This window comes from Diadema setosum, chromosome 11 (genome assembly GCF_964275005.1).
Source record: "Diadema setosum chromosome 11, eeDiaSeto1, whole genome shotgun sequence".
Taxonomy (NCBI): Eukaryota; Metazoa; Echinodermata; class Echinoidea; order Diadematoida; family Diadematidae; genus Diadema; species Diadema setosum.
In genome coordinates, this window is record NC_092695.1 from 19,761,264 (window position 1) to 19,778,891 (window position 17,628).

The 17,628-nt window shown below is 38.1% G+C and overlaps 2 protein-coding genes across 2 annotated transcripts in view; one reads left to right on the forward strand and one right to left on the reverse strand.

Moving 5' to 3' along the window:
* Positions 1 to 3,870, forward strand: part of LOC140235337 (dolichyl pyrophosphate Glc1Man9GlcNAc2 alpha-1,3-glucosyltransferase-like) — a 19,664-nt gene extending 15,794 nt beyond the window's left edge. Inside the window, exons 8-10 of the mRNA XM_072315364.1 lie at positions 1,528 to 1,625; positions 2,740 to 2,812; positions 3,615 to 3,870. Of these exons, the coding sequence (XP_072171465.1) occupies positions 1,528 to 1,625; positions 2,740 to 2,812; positions 3,615 to 3,870 (427 nt within the window). The remainder of the gene's footprint in view (positions 1 to 1,527; positions 1,626 to 2,739; positions 2,813 to 3,614) is intronic.
* A 5,322-nt stretch (positions 3,871 to 9,192) lies between these two features.
* LOC140234825 (uncharacterized) overlaps positions 9,193 to 17,628 on the reverse strand; it is a 31,117-nt gene continuing 22,681 nt past the window's right edge. The window contains exons 16-24 of the mRNA XM_072314864.1: positions 17,483 to 17,595; positions 16,735 to 16,893; positions 15,944 to 16,036; positions 14,631 to 14,942; positions 13,528 to 13,691; positions 12,751 to 12,893; positions 11,389 to 12,105; positions 10,747 to 10,860; positions 9,193 to 10,129 (exon numbers count right to left, since the gene is read on the reverse strand). Of these exons, the coding sequence (XP_072170965.1) occupies positions 10,038 to 10,129; positions 10,747 to 10,860; positions 11,389 to 12,105; positions 12,751 to 12,893; positions 13,528 to 13,691; positions 14,631 to 14,942; positions 15,944 to 16,036; positions 16,735 to 16,893; positions 17,483 to 17,595 (1,907 nt within the window). The 3' untranslated portion in view covers positions 9,193 to 10,037. The remainder of the gene's footprint in view (positions 10,130 to 10,746; positions 10,861 to 11,388; positions 12,106 to 12,750; positions 12,894 to 13,527; positions 13,692 to 14,630; positions 14,943 to 15,943; positions 16,037 to 16,734; positions 16,894 to 17,482; positions 17,596 to 17,628) is intronic.

Sequence of the window (17,628 nt, forward strand, 5' to 3'; positions counted from 1 at the left end):
GAGTTTGGGTATGATTGCAGTAACACCTGTGCAAAATTTCGTTCCAATTAGTCCATTACTTTCATAAAAATAAATGAAAATGCACCGTAATCCGTATGCATGCGTATAACGCTCGCTAGCTCCGGTCCACGTACGTGTTACATGTACAATGTACGTAGCTATAGCCCGCGCTCGTAATTCGATTTTGGGTCGGGTTGACCCGGTTTGAAAATTGATTTTAAAACGATGATTTTCTCTCTTTTATCGAATAGTATAGACAAAGAGCGACAGGTGAGGTATGTTACTGTTATAACTTGTACTTGAAGTCATATTGGACCTGTTTTATGCAGTTTTGATTTTCGTGGGTTTGCAAATGTGGGCTAGTACCTTTAAAGATTATTGCAAATATATTGTATGAGCAATATCTTTTGTTCAGAGATACTGCAAGGTTCTTTTCACAGGCCTTGCTCACTGCAAATGTGAAATATTCAAGTAAATGTTGAATGTTCCATGGTGTTATAATATGTTGATACATTTTGTAGCATGTGGTATCATAATTAAATTCCTTTTTGTTGCCCCACTGGTGCTAAAAGTTGATAATATTTCATCAAGGCTAGGCATGTTTATGGATGATGAGATCGAATTAAATTATTCTGGCATCTCTTTCAAGGTCACGATGATAGGTTTTGAAAAGTATGGGATATTAAATGCATTCAAAAGATTGCTGACTTCATCATCATTTTTTAGCATGAACAATCAGGTTGAAAAAATATGCTGGTGCAATCAGCTTTTCAGGAGTTTTAATCATGTTTGAAACAAAAATAAAGGAGAAACATAAATTTTCCCTATTGCATAAATTGTAAAAACTAAAACAGCAGTGGCACTTTATCTAATTTTTCTCTGATTGTACTTGGAAAAATATGGAGCACTGTCTCTGTCTCCAGATCACTATAGTTTTACAGATTTTCTCAGCAATTGTTGAATGTTGGGAAAATAAAATATGAAGTATAAGCTCTGACAATGCATTTCTACTGTGAAGTGACAATGTTTTAGTCATGATGAAAAGGGAAAAATTAGATGTGATTACCGCATATACGCTCTGCCCGTGCCTGCTGCACAGTAACTCCGCAGTACCGGAAGTGTGCAAGTCGACACAAAAAGTAGACCCCGCTTGATTTGACCTCCACGTGTTGCGCATGGGTGTGTAAGATCACCTCACTTATTTGCGCATAGCATACAGCCAGTGTATGGACCCACTCACTAATGACAAACTGTCTACATTTGTATGCGATAAGGAGAATTGGCCAGAAACAGTGTTTGAACCGACCTACTTTTTCTCCTGGAGAAAAGGGAAAAACCCCAAGAGGAAATGCTCAAATTTTGGGGAAAGTTAGAGTCATTTCCATACAGTCAAGCACCCTGTCTTGTGATGATGTCGTTTGATAAATGAATTATTACATCTTGTGTGAAATGCTGGGAGCATCAAGGAGTTGAGTGAACTTGACGCCGGAATTAATTTCCTCCCACTTTCTTTTTCGTTTTCCATAGTCTGCTCGCCGTTCAGAGTTTCAAGGATGCCCAGGTGTTTCTCATCCTATCGACCGTCGGCCATTTCTCTCTCTTTCCACTGCTCTTTACTGCTGCCGGTAAGAATGAATCTCATATTTTTGAAGAATTTCTCCTTTCTCCAGCTCTTGCGTTCTCATTTTAAAATTCAGCCCCGAGAGCAAATGCAGAAATTTTCTGTCCAGTCTGCCGCGAGATAATCTGAGGCATGCACCGTCGGAAGGGCAAGGAGCGAGCCTACATGTAGCACCATACTGTGTGCATTTGTGAAGAATATTTTATATTTTACAATACTAAACTCCTCTACCTGTCATATTAAAAGGCTGATTTTTTTTCTCTCTCTCTCTCCTTTTCTTTTGCAAGTACCATATTACCCTTTGCATAGGAAAACATATTAAAGGGATGGTACAGTATTGGTGGAGATGAGAATTGGGTTTTTAACTTTTTTGCGAGATACCAAGAAAACACTTATGATATAGTACAGAGCATACCATTTTAAGAGGAATTCAAAGTTTATTCGATGAAAATCGCATTCGGAACAACTGAAACATCCAAAAACAAAGTAAAACAAAGCGATCATAATAAAGTGGGGGTCCCACACTTTATTAAAATCGCTCTTTTTTGGATATCTCAGCCATTTCAAAAATAATTTTCATCAAATAAACGTTGAATTCCACATGGAATTGCATGCTCTTTCATATTTCATGAGAGGTTTCTCATTATCTCACCAAAAAATGTTAGAAACCTGAAATTAGGTCTCAACCAAAATTATACGATCCCTTTAACTTCATCTGTCCCTGAAAAAAAAAAAAAAAATCAACATTAATTGTTTGGTTTACATGTTTTCTCAGGTACTGCAACCATGGAAACTTTGATGAAAGCATTTGAAGAGATAATGGTACAAGTTAAAATTTTTAAAGTAAAAATGATATATATATCAAAATCTCTAATGGTCATGCTTTAAAAGTCATACTGACTTATTTATTCTGACTTATTTGAATTCACAAGACAGCTTCATCTTATTACAGTTTGTTTTTGATGCAGAGCATGTTTCTTTTTTTCTAGAGCTCAAAGGAACATGATTTGCATTAATTTTGTGATATATACACTGTTGTATCTCATCTGTTCAATTGTGTTGCAATCAGATAATGTATAAGTCCAATATTATTTCCTTTGTCTAACTCTTGTTTGCAGAAACACCCATCAAAGTGGCACTGATGATTGCATATACCAGTTTTACTTTTGTTGCCATGGAAACATGCCACAGGCAAGTTGATGACATCACAAGTTCGTGACGTTGTTTAGAATCTCTTCTCATTCCAAAGACTGAGACGAAAAGAAAAAATGAAGAATATGTTATATTTTTCTTTGTCTTTTCCATGAATTAGCATTGGTGATCAGATGAATCACATTTATAGAACTCTACTCAACTCTACTGATCTAGGGCAGGTAATAGATTCAAAGAATTACATGTATGAAAAAAGAAAAAGAAGTATGAAAACGTACGGAGCATTCACATGTAGTCAGTTCACGAATTGTAACATACATTGTACACTGTATGTGGTACTAACAACACAAATATTGTTACCTACATGTCGTAAATGTACCTGCACTATCTCACTGAAAATATACATGACTTGGGAGCAATTTTCACTTTGTATGGTGGACTCCCATTATAACGAATCCTCGGGATGGGCCGTTTTCTTTCGTTATATTGAAATGTTGTCATAACCAAACAAATAAACAATAAAAAAATACATAGAGAGGATAATGTTGCAGCCTGAATTTTTATTTCGTTGTAACCGGAATTTCGTTATAACCGTGTTCGTTATAACAGGAGTGCGCTGTAACAACAAAAATAGACTGTGTAACCTTTGTCTTAAATGTACCTGCACTATCTCACTGAAAAAATACACGATTTTCACTTTCACTTTATAGCTTGCAATTGAATGGCAAAGTGAGCCAGCAAGTTGTATGGACTCAGAAATTCTCTCTCTAACAGACATCTCTGTCATTTTAGCTATTGTTTGATTTTTTTTTCTATCTCTCCCCTCCCTTTCTCTTGGCAGATCCCTCATTGTGAGTTACTCCCTCCCGCACTTTCCCCTGCTAAACCCTGTGGAGACGCTGTACATTGTGGGTCTGGTGCCTCTCTTCCTGTACTGCGAAGTGGTGCACTACGCATTGGGGCTGTCACAAAAACTGGCCTTCCTCCCTCTTCTCCTCATGTCTGTATACTGCTCTGTGGGTGTTCTCTACTCCTGGCTATGTCTGTACTGGAACACCTTGAAGAGGGGTGGTGTTAACAAGAATAAGCAAGAATAGTTTTCTGAAGTCATAAAAATGCCTTATTTCAGATGTATCTTCATCTGAATAGGGAGCTTTAGATTTTCGATACAGACGTTTAGACGACAATTACGTTTTCCTCTCTCCCTGCATTGTGTTGCATAGTACATTGTAGCTTTAGATTATGCGAGAACACAACCTACAAAATAAAGTAGTGCCCCCATATGATCAGTGCATCAAGTAGCTCTCTGCGTCGTGAATGGAGCAGACACAAAAATGGCGCAGAACGCGGAGTAAAAATTCAGGCAACGCTAGATCGATTTTGATAAGCGATTTTGCACATGCGCAGAACATGTTTATTTCCTCTGAACGTCAGCGTCGCGAAAATCTAAAGCTCCCTATTAACACAACCAGTGAACAGTTCTTGATATATAGCATAGTGTGAATGTTATTTTCATTTATGCTGATAGATTTTTAACTTCATTTTCTTTTCTTCTGTAGCGTAGAATTACAATGAGGTGTGCAAAGAAATAAAGAATGAGCAGGTGAGAGGAAGGACACTAAGATGAATGATATAATGTATCCCTATGCAGAACAGCATAAAATCGGGATAAGAAAAATTGAATCAGTCCTTTGTGTGATATTGTAGTTCTCTACCAGTCCAAGACTTGGAATTATCCTTAGCTTATCATGATATGAGTTTACCCTTCTTGCCAGTACTTAAGCATCATCATCTCTTTTTGAGAGCCCCTAATTGCATTCACAGCCCTTGTCTTAAGTTTTAAAGGGGTTATTTTTAAGAATAAGTAAACACATATCCAGAATGTGCATGAGTTGTCTATATACACTGTACTATGTAAGCTGTTATTTTCGTGAATTTTGCAAATCACAGTTGGACTGCGAATTCAACAACACATGAAAATGTCACATTGTGCTAAGGTATACTGCATTTGATTGTGTCAGGTCGCAAAAATGTCTCTGACATCCTCATTTGCAAAAATATCTGTATGCAAAAATAACAGCTTATATAGTACATAAAATGAATGCAAAACCCCATTGGAGATGTACAGAGGAACTCTGAATATCCCAACTCAGTGATTCAGAAAAACGTGTTTCAATATTGTCGATGTAGGGATGTCTATTAGCCTCACTTAAAGTGGTACCTCACTATTAAACGAAAACAAATAAACCCAACAAACAAATATAATTTTCCTCTCAATTTAGTTAGTATGGAGGACTTTAAAATACATGTACAATGTACTTGTCCTACTTGTGTGTTTGAGTGCATGGACAAAATAATGATAAAAAGGTACGTAGCATCAACTTCTTGAGTGGATTAAGAGAGGTGGAAAATCAGAATCATGTCTCAAATTACTTTCATTTGAATTCTGCAACCTTGCGTGCAAGTGATCGTGGGTGTGACTTATTGGTGTATGTAAGGTATAAAGCAAAATAAAATCTTTGGAGCGCATTGATTGTTACCTCATTTTTTGACATGACAGTACTACAGATTGATGCAAGATGTATTAAAGTGAGACAATATTCATGCTCGCAGTGTGGTTTGCAATGTACAGGGAAACCCTGCAATAATGTGTTTACTTGTGACAAGATTTTATCAAGATGAATGTGGTGGTTCCAATTTTCCATTCCCTTGGTACTGTATTTAACTGGTCTCTCTTTTTTTTCCCATACATTTACAAGGTACCAGTTACTAGTATAGCAAGGTAGAATTGGATGTCCTGGAGACCTTGTTATTGCAGGGTTTTCCTGTACCTGGTCTTTCTATCAGTCTCTCTAAGAAATGAACTCTGAGAAAATGTGTAGTGGACTTAAAAAAAAAAAAAAAAAAAGCTTATATATTTTCTAATATCAGTCCTACTGCAAAGTCACAAATAAAGCCTTAATGAAAAGTTACTGTAGCTAACCAATGGCTTTGCCTGCTTGCCCTGTCATTGTCCTTATGATGGTATTTTTATATCATCACTAGACTCAAGGCTATTCCATAGGCAATCTGAAAGTTTGTTCCTCAACATGTGTTTGTGAAAGCCATTCTGATTTATGTCCACTGTGTAGGTGTTTGCGTCCACTGTGTATGTATTTCCTAAACTTCCCAGCTTCTCTATGATGTGTATACAGAGGATGTCACAAGTTGAGAGTCAGTGTTAAGGTATATCATGAACCCTACCATGTGAACCATACTACCCTGTTGAGGACAGACTGAGTTTGCTATAACAAGCATTTTCCATAGACACCTGTCCGAGTATTCTTGGGAAATGATTTAATATGAGGTCATACTGCCTTGCTGATAGAAGCACCAAGTTGATAAATATTGGCATGATGAGGAGAATGCATCTGAAATATAATTTAATTCTTTAATTAAAGAAGAATGTTGCTTGTGTTTGTCTCCATGTCTTGTGAATACAATTAAACAAAAGCAAAATATCAGGGGAAATTGGGACTGCACCTCAATGAATGTGATGCCAAATTCTACCTATTGAATGGTGCTATTACCACACCTGTGTGCATTATAATGCTGCCTGGGATGTTTTTCTCAAAGATATACTCTTCTATATATCTACTCAAGATTGATCAGTGATGCACTAATACACATCTTCAAAGAAAACTTCCTTCATACAGTGTGAATAATTTTTGTGTGTGTGTGTGCACGTTTTGTCTTTACCATGTACAATGAATTATGTAACGTTTAAGTGACCGATGGCTAATTTTGTGGTGCATTTTCAAAATGCAGCAAAAAATTTCCTGATATTGAATCATTACTGAATCATAAGCCATACTGATGTAATTGTGCTCCATATGACTGTCTTATGTGGTTTCATCAGTTCTTCAGAGCAAAACTTCCCTTGTATACAGTTTTATTCATTGCTCTATTTGGTTGACAACGTACCACCATTATACAGAGAAACACCATTGTAATGAGCTTGGTTACAACTGGGGACTAGTGAATATTGGAAGTCACAATTTTCCATTACTGTAATACGTGTATTTGGTCTCTTTTTTTAACCCGTTCCTTACAGGAACCTTGTTTACCAGGTTCCCGTGGGAGCAACTGATATACGGGAACCTGGTTTACCAGGTTCCCAAAATGAAGACAAGGGTGCCTGCTTCAGTGACCTAAATCCATGTTTCTTTGTGTTAAAATGCTCAGAAAAGTGGGTTTGATAAAAAGATCAGAGTTTATTCTATCAGGATTTGTTCTCCTGCTGTTTAAAAAAAAGGGTTTTACAGTATTATGTACCTTTTCCTGATTTAGTGTTTTGCTTGTTCTGCTGTAAACTCGTACGAACATGTACATAATGATCAAGGCTGAGATCAGTTAGAAATGCGAGTTCGCTGACCCCAGTCACCTCATTCAGGTACCTGGTTTTGCGTAGAACAAAAGATTCTGAGAGCTCATCAGCGCACGCTCTATTCATACCTCGCACCCGATCGATATTTCCATTGTTCACGGGCACTGTCATGTAGTTGACCGTAGAAAGGAGGACACAATGAACCGCTTGACTGCCTTCAAACAGCTGTATTACCAACCTGTGTGCCTCTCTGTAGACGGGCGAAAAGAATCTCGTTTGGGGGCATTAAAGGCACTCTGAGAATTGCGGAAGGAACGGGTTAACAGTGCACTCCTGTTATAACAAACACTGTTATAACGAAATTCCAGTTACAACGAAGTCAGAATTAAGACCGCAAAATTGTCCTCTCTATGTATTTTATTGTTTATTTGTTTGGTTATAACGAAATTTGAAAAAACGAAAGAAAACTGCAGGTCCCAAGGACTTCGTTATAATGGGAATCCACTGTATGTGTACAATGAGGTATAAATTACAAATTACATTTGTATAATGAGGTAAAATAAACAGTCCCAGTGACCTTGTTATAACGGGATTTCCTGTATGTACAGTAATTTGGAACAAAGACAGAGCTTGTGTATTCTATAACCATGCATTCAATGCTCAGGTGAAAGTGAACCTTCTACAGTGTACTTGGTGCCTTATTCCAATACAGAGAGACTCTCATCATTCAAAACACTGATGTACGTGACAAACACAGTACTGATGTAGCAACTTGTGAATAAAATGGGTGGTTTTATTGGTCAAACAGCTGGAAATTTCTTTGATTTGTTTTGCCACCCTGATATTAGACAAAATTCCTAATCACAAAGATTTGCTGCAACGAGTCTACTGAATCTACTGTGCTGTGTGCGACCTACATTTGTATTTTCCACCATTGGGTCAACAGGTCAATTAAAAAAAAAAAATTCTAACTGGTATATCACAAGACAATTTAGCAGCAGGAATTCCAAGTTTAGTTTTCCTTGAGTAGATGCTCATTTACTCACAAAATTTACACACACATACACACACACACATGCACACACCGACCCACCCACATACACACACATACACAAAACTTGTGCATGGGAAATGCAAAAGACTGGCTGCCAAATATAGCCTTTAAAAGGTAAACATTTGTATTGATGGAAGCTATTAAAGTACCAAGTATGAGAAAATCCAGTGTCAGTTGATTTATACCTTGTGTATTTGATTTAAATGAAGTCCATGTACTGTAAAACTAGAAAATTTTGCATGCATTTTGATTTCATGAATTTTGCAAGAGCCAAGATTCCCAAAATTGAAATGCATGCAAAAGTTCTTGTCCACACTGTAATGTATTGGATGCCAGTGGCAATTCGCGAAGTTTCATGCCGGGAAAAAGGCCATTGGATCCAATTTGCAAAAATTTTGTGCCATGTTTTTTTAAAATCACTCTAATTGGTATATCACAAGACAATTAGCAGAGGAAATGGTCCATTACTCGCAAAATTTACACAAAACACACTCGCACTCAAAACCAAACAGAATCTTGCTCTAAGGACTTGTCAATGGGAGATGTAAAAGACCGGCTGCCAGATAAAGCCCTTGAAATATCAACATTTCTATTGATGGAACCTATTCAAATACACATGTGAGAAAATTCTGTGTCAATTGATTCATATCATGTGTATTTGAGTTGAATGAAGTACATTGTAATGATTCATACAGCTGGGCTAGATGTGTTTATGTGACCTATATTCACACTTCTGTCGAATCCTGCACAGGGAAGTTGAATACCCGGAGCATTCAATTCTTTGAATTTCCCTCTGCAAATATTGGTCTCCACATATCATATGTAAGTGTTTCCCCACATACTATTGACTCAGCTTGATATCTAGGTCAGACAGATTACCAATTTCTGCCGTCTGCCTACTCAATATTCCATTATTGAATGGGTGAGGTACAGGTCTGAAAGAAAGACAAAAGCATGGAAGATTTCTTACACAGAAAAACAAAACACATAGACACCTACTTTACCTGTTGTGTAGTGAATTTATTTGTTTTTGAATGTTTGTTTTTTTGTTTTCCATCAAAATTTGACAGAGAAATTGTGAGACTGTAGCCACACATAGCACCACTCTCCAGTACATTGTCATGTTGATTCTGTGACCAGATGATTATCATACCAGAATGAAATGTTCCTATCCAACTCTCGAAGCTTAAGAAGCTCTCCTTTATTTGAGTTTCTCATCAAAAACACTCACATCTTTTAACATCTGCTCTACTTCCAGTGTGCTTGAGTGTATTTACATTGCATCCAAAGCTGCAATATCTAATACATTTGTTATTGTTTTTTCCCCTTTGCTGGTGTTACCATTGCTAAAGACATCTTGGATAAGAAAATATGAACAATTGTGAGATGTGATGCAGATGAGTAGTAAAAAAGACTGTGAGGAAATTACCAGTTTGGAGCAAAATTCATTGTGAACAACATTTGCACTGATTATTACATATTGTTATTGCTCACCATGATGCATTGACATACACACAGGAGTTGCTGTGCTTACTTAAACATATCAATATGTGCATCTATACTCTCATTTTAATTCCATGAATACCTTGTCTTTGGAAGCAGGGTTAAGTTTCTTCTCCTTTGGAATGCTCCTCATAAAACAATTGCACACATCCATTTTGTTTTCTTTCTCTTTTTTTTCTTTTTTTTTTGGCATCATGCTGAACTTCTTTTTACTATTGAAAAGGTGATAAAACCTGCAATAAATATATTTCAGTATCATTCATCTACTCAGTCTAATAAATAATGAAATCTGCTGAACCTCCTATCAAGGTAGCAAATAAGTTGGACTGTTTGGTTGCAGTCTACTTGGACTTGATGATCCGCTGCGCCTGGCTCTCTTCTTGGCGACACATCTTCAGCTTAAAGTCCTGCCTCCTAATCAGTCGAGCCATCTCTGTTATGGTGGAAAAAGCATCGGACGAATAACAGCAATCAGGATTGTGCATGAAATCTGACTTTACATCCAGGCGATTGATGACTGTAAAAAAATCTTACATTTTTCTTTAATAATAATGGCAAAATGATGCTGTCAACACAAGTGCTTAGAATTTAACCCTGTAAAATTGACTATTCAAAAAAGTTATACATGTGTAGAACTCTTCTTCAATGAAAGAATGATGTAATACTAACCTCAAAATATACTGATCTCAACACTATTTCAATGCAGGTGTATACATGCTTTGATTCTTCTTCATGTTTGTAAAGGGTGGGGGAGGAGTATTTGATAAAACTACCAACTTTCTTGATACCAACAGAGTATTTTTGTCAAAGATTTATATTTTCATTTGTTTATTAATCATTACTATTATTATTATTATTTCTTTTTTTCGCTGAATTACATCATGTAAACTCGCTGAACCAAGATACTTGATCACAGACTTAGCACAAACTATGCACAGTCCTCATTCAATTTCTCCGCTAAGACTTTTGAGTTCAATACAGGCAAATTACGAAAGGAATCTATATTAATGACGAATAAAACCCTAAGATCCTCAAAGAAAGCCATCTCACCCTTATTGCCCTTCTGAAGCTGGCTACCCATCTGAGACAAGGCAGCTAGTCTTGCATGCAGACTCTGCAGGTTGCCACTCTCGGTTGCGGCTGTATCGGTCTTTGGCGAAACACCTGGAAAGACATTACAAGTGACTCATGAAAAAGGTTTACCCGAGGGTTTTGTTCCCGATTCTCAGAAAAAATGCAAAATCTCCATTTCAGCATGTTGTTGAATAACGGAGGGAACAAGCAACAAAAAAATTCTAATAAGCATCAGTTTAAACTGTGTGAAGATATGTAACTTACACAGTATATCGTTATTTGGTGATTTTAAACTTGAGTCAGTTGAAAGGATGTGTGCATATTTTTTTGTCCAAATGCAAAAGAACTACAGTTGTTTCAAGAGATATCAGAGTGCGACAATGCAACCTTTTTCTTATAGAACTAGGGCCATCGGTTCTATGGCAATTACCCCCTGAACAATTATCGCAGACCCTTTCCCTGACCCTAACCCTAATTTTGAACCTAATTCAAACTCTAACCCTAACCCTAACCCTTGCTCTAACCTTATCACTAACCAGTATTTAGCGGGGAGGGGGAATTGCCCCAGGGGTTATTGCCCTGATAGAAGGGCAATCAATCTTTCACTGATAAACTTACTTGAAACTGAAGTAACTGTTGTGATGGAGCTCTCCTCACTATCGCTGATGATGAGCTCTTCCGCTGCGTTCACATCTCCAAAGCCCTCCCGGTTTCTGCTGTTCTTGTCCCTGACGGCAGAACTCCACTGCTCCTGTCTATTTCTGTTCATCCGCCTGTGAACAGTGTCCATGGGGTCTGGTACTTGAATCGTCAGAGGAGTTGAAAAGTCTTTCTTCCCTCTCGTCGGTGCATGGAAGCCATCCTCGGTGGCAGAGATAGAGCTGTCGCTCAGATCGAAATTATCTCCCGCATGTGATTTGGCATTTTTTGTCTTGTACTGAGTTGTGCTCACATAGGCATCTTTCCTGAGGCCATTTCGCACGTGATGCTTAGTGGTGTGTTTTGAAGCACTCCTGGTGGATGCATTCACACTGCCTCTGTTCCCGATTTGATCTTTCTTTGCATGTCTTTCTGCACTTTGCCCATGGGGTCTGTTCAAACTCAATCCTGAACCGGGATTAAAATTAGGCTCGCTGCGCACGCCTGCGTGTAAACCAAGGAGGTTGGTAACTGGCGAGGGTGGGGCATCCAGCTGCAGGCCTTTCCTCGGATGCAGGAGCTTCTGTCGGGGTGGGGTACCAGCATCCTGTGGCTGACCTTGCTTGATTGGGGCGCTGATCGATTCGTCGATCTTGAACGGCGAGGATGTCAGGAGGGGTGGGTCTATTTCACACACTGTGAAACAAGAATCAAGTACTCATGTGAAAACAGTTAACGTCTTCACTTAGTCTGCCTGAAACATCATATCATGTTACTTTAGTCACGAATGTGAAAATTTGACTGACTTGAAATTGCAGAGTTACTCAGGCTTTTTGCTTAAATTTGTTTTATTGCTTTTTACTGCCATTAAACTTATGAGGGGTTTGACCGATCTTTATTTTATTGTTTGGGTCTGAATGAACATGTTTATGAAAGAAATCCATACTTCCCTATAAAAATCAAGTACAAATTGCAAGAATTTTTCTTTTCAGCACAATCACATTGGTACAGATAGACATGCATTGTTTCTAGCACTAGACAGTACAAATAATGTAGAAGCAGGGTCCACAGAGACAAAGCAAAGTGGGCCCTGTTGCATAAAGTTGAGATCAAACATAAGTCAGATAATCAAAGATAAGCCTCTGAATACTTAATTCTGATTGGCTGATACCTGAGTTATGTTTCATTTTTTGAATTATGTTTGATTGCATCTTTTTATGCAACAGCTTCTACTACAGTCTTTGTAAAGTGTATACACTGTATATGCAGATACCCATTGCAGGACTCTGAAAGTGCTCTAGTTTTAATTTCCTTCACCTTGAATAAAGGTGAAACCCTTACCTTCCTTTGTGGATGACAGCGAGCCAACTTCAGGAGCTGACTGGGTGTCTCTGGCAAGAATTACGGGGTCTTTCTGCCCCAAGAGTCCGTTGAGGCGATCCAGGGTGGGAACCTCTTTTGCCGACCCAAAACCCGACTGCAATCTGTGAAGTGTTTGTAATATGCGACCAACAAAGGAGAATCGAATATCTGCATTCTTCATAGTAAATGCTGGTGGGGTGGGAAGGAGAACTGATTTGTTATATGTCTACATAAGCTGCTTCTACATTTTGTAGTACACAATCTTCATACAATTACTGCAGCCTCATCTACTTACTGCTCGTAAACTCAATCCCATACTAGGATCTACGTAGATGCACTAAATAATCATTCCAAACAAATTTTCTGCAATTTCAGTGGAAATTACATTTCTTTTTCTTATTTTAAAATTGCATCTGGTCTTTGAACAAATATGCTGTACAGTATATCAATCAGTTTTCACTACCAAGCATCTTTTGCAAAGATCAATAAAAATGAAGTCTAATCTGAAATGTACAGTGTGCGGTTTCATATATTTTGAAGTAACAGGACAGGGAAAAACAGCTCCTCATTGTGACCATTTAACCAAAGATTCACTTTGGTTGGGGGGGGGGGGGGGGAAGGAGGCTAATAAAATCACTTTGTTCCCATTAAAAAAAAAAAAAAATGATAATAATAATTTGATAGTTCCAGTTTATCTAAATTTGGCATACCTACATAACACAACATATTGAAAGCCAAAAAAACAAACAAACTCACTTCTTGTCCAAACCGCTACCTGCGGCCAACGCTGGCTGCCCTGCCGCAGCAGTGGCAGACTTCAAGGCAGCCATATTGGATGTGAAGACACTCCTCATTTCTTGCAATAAATCCTTCATCTCAGCCGACATGTTATGGTCCGGGTCCGACGAATCAGACTTATCCTTTCATAATGCAAACATGGCACAAATAAAAACACAAATAACATTTTGCAGGGTTGTTCACATTATCCCCCCATCAATTTAAAGGAGAATGAAACCCAAATATATATGTGAATTGAGGGAATGCAGCAATATTAGGACACATATGGAACACACATGGAAAACAATATAAAGAAAATACCAAGAAAAGTAAACACATTTTCACTTTTCTAGCACGAGAGCACTTGACTTACCGGTACCTCTTTCATGATGCAGGGGCAATGATATTACCCTTTATATATGGCAATAACAAGTCAAGGGAATGTGTACTTTTCATACGAAATTCATTCTCATGGAATTCTCTCTATATTTTCTTTACATCATTGTACTTACATGTCATGACATCATTAACTGTAGTAGTCTTCCCATCTATTGATGGCTGCACTGAAACTTAAAAAATTCATAACTTTTCAATGGATTGTCTGATTTTAATCAAACCTCTTTGATGTGTCCTACTACTCCTGTTGCACTCACTCAATCCACATGTTTGTTTGAGATTCATTCCCCTTTAAAACACCGAAACACACAAGCCATTCTTTTTCTATATCATGTCAACAGAAGAAATACTTGTCTGTAGCTCAATTGGAAGCTTGCAAGTCCATGACATACAACGTGTATGATTATTACTAATATCATTGTTTGATGAAAACATAATAAATGTGGAATTTTACAGTTCCATCCCCATCAGTATTTAATTCATATGTCAGATTTTGAAAAAAAGAAAATCTCTACTACTCTGTTTGCTTGGAAAGTCCTTGTATTAAGACAAAATATGAATTCAAAACAGTAATGATGAGCACTCCTCCCACACTTTTGAAATACATCTTACAAGTATACAGTGTAGATCCATCTCAACTGAATTTCATAAAGTGTAAATGGGATACATTGATATGTCTTTAGTACCAGTTTCTGAGCATGCCCATCTGCCTCAGTGGATGCATTCATGATGACAACTGGGACTGGTGTGATGTAGTTTCTCCCGCTGAGTCTGTCTACGGCCTGTATGCTGGCTGACTGCAAGAAGTGGGCTGACACCAGTCCAGCTGATGCTTTCCCTTCTCCGCCCGTGGAGGAGGACTTGACCTGTGCGAGGGCGGTGGCGGTGGCAGACTCTGTCCGCCGGCACCTCTTCTCAACGGCGTCGGGGTTCTCCGACAGGGGCTTGCTTGGAATGTGTTGGGATGCTTCTTTGGAGGCACGGGTTCTTTGTAAGGCCTGGACAACAACACAACACAGCTGATTAAAACTCTGTGTTTAACTGAAGTTGAACCCAATATAGACTACTGTATACACCATCTGTATTTAGCAAGATTTGTCGTGAATTAGAACTTCCCCATAATTTTGCAAGTGCTTGAATTCGCGATTGTGGAGTACAGTAATGAATAGAGAAATGTACATGAGCATGTCACATTCATGTTGGGATCAGAGTCAATATTTCTGTGTGTTGTTAAATGTGCAAATAGCACATGACTCACGAAATTTGAAAAGAAAAAAACCCTGCAAAATGAATGGCGTATGCAGTGCGTGATGCTGCATCTTACCAGACTTACATGTAACTTATTCACTGCCAATCATCAGCCAAATAAGGTATAATCATTCAAATCACAAGGGCTTACCGCCATATCATAGAGGCACTGTGGCGATTACAGTCATCACATAATTTCCTGAGATATATCAAGCTTATTCATGGATAAAGTCATACAGTTCATTGAGTCAATGAATGGAGGATGCTACTATCTTGCATAACCGCACAATTAAAACTTATCATGAAAGGAATATATGGAAGTAATGAAATGATTAGATGTCATATTTTTTGTGCCTTTGTGGTGATTACAGATATTTAAATTATTACACGGTGCTTCTGCAGCAGGGATCACCTCATCAAATCACTGAATACTGTCAACCATAGTGGAGACGTTTCTACGCAATCATGGTATTAGAGAAAGGGAGAGTAAAAAGAGAACTCTGAAATCACAGAACATATTACACTGTACCTTCTGTCAACTAGCATGCAAACACTGGAAATAATCAAACAAAACCAGAACTTCATGTCAGACGAGAGACAGCTCCTCTTCACTCATTCACATTTGTATGTATCTTTAATATCTGCTATTCAAACATGAGGCTCTCCTTGATTCTACTTGCCCCATGAATAATCATTCAGACTGCCAATATATACATATTCATATTAAAGGGGCCATTCATTTCATTCTGACCTTCATCTCAAGCTGATGCTTGAGGGTCATCTTGGTCAGGGCTTGTTCCTGCTCCTCTATCACCCTCTGGGCGTCGGTGTGCTTCAGGGCAGCCTGATTATGAGAGAGAGAGAGATACATGATGAGCTGAATGGTCATTTCGAAACAAAGCACCATTTTGGGAAAGTTCTTTGGCATATGTGACCACAATCTGCTATAGTTAATGACATTCCCATATTCTTGAACTGAATACGACTGATCAGAGCTTCCATGTAAGAAGTAGTTTTGGCACTCGATAAATTATATGCCAGTTCACATGATGATATATTCACATCACTGCTGTGTTTTAAAGAATGTCGGTACACAAGGTGACACACATTTTTGGGGTTGTTTGAGTTTTCTTTTGCATGTTGGGTTTATACGCTGAGCATTTTCTCACCAACCACATAGAAAACATCGCTCAATGCAAGTTACAGAAGTCAAGGAGAAAGATTAAGTGCAAACTAATCATTAAAAAAACAAACTAAACAAACAACTGCTGATTATTCTTGAAAACTCAAACAAACCTGCAGGTCTTGGCACAAATACTGGCCTAATCATCTACTTAAAAGTTACGGTAAGTACAACTTTTCCATACAGAACTCTCTAACATTCAACAAAAGCTGACATGGCGGCAGGAACCATGGATACTGGTTACATATCTGCAACTATCACATCGAAACAACAGGCATGTAGACAGACGGAAAATACAAACAACCAACCAAACACACAAAACAAATTACTGGACAAGTACAATGTATAATAGCCTTTACCTTTTCAAGGGCACTCTCCAGTTTAGAAACTATGTCCTTCTGTGAGCTGCGTCTGTTTGCTAGACTCTTGAGTTTGAGCTGGAGTCTCTCCAGCTGACTGGTCAGTCTGGACAGCTGATCCTCCAAGAGCTCCTTCTCAGCACACAGGACAGAATTCTCCTGAAACCAAAAACCCAAAAAAGGTTCAGCTGTTAATGTTCTAAAAACACAATGGGTTCATGTCAGTTAATGGTCTTCGCTGTCAAGGTACACAGCTTAGGGCAATTTGTCAATCAGGTGCGATAAAAACTACTCAAACTAGAATTCATTACAACTGTAATTTGAATGAATATGCAGTACTGGCTGCTATAAGGAAAAGAACCAGCACTGGCAGTCTAGTGGATAGAGTGCCTGCCTAGTTATAAAGAGATCATTGGTTTGAATCCAACCAGAGTATATATGTCCATGGTTTTTTAATCATAGCTCCTACTAAAAACTAAATAATCAGCTCTTGAATAAAGCGCAATTATCTACGATATATCAGTTGCAACAAAAATATGGTGCCATCATCACTGGCTAAGGAGAGTACTACACTTCATGACGTAATTTTAGACAACAACATAAAGAAAAAAATAAAGTAAGATCAACATACAATGTAATTTCACTTTTCTAGCATAACGACAGCGCACTTGACTTACTTCTTTCAAAAACCTTCATATTGTTGATTAGGATAAACACAACCAAACAAAATAAGATTGGTTGTTCTTACCTTTTTGGCTGCACTGAGGCTCTCCTCCAACCAGTGAGACTTGTTCTGTAGGGAGTCCACTTCACTCCGCTTGGACAGCAATTCTTTCTGGACATTGTCTGCTACATCCACAGCTTTTAAATAAAAAAGAATGTATTTCTATCAGA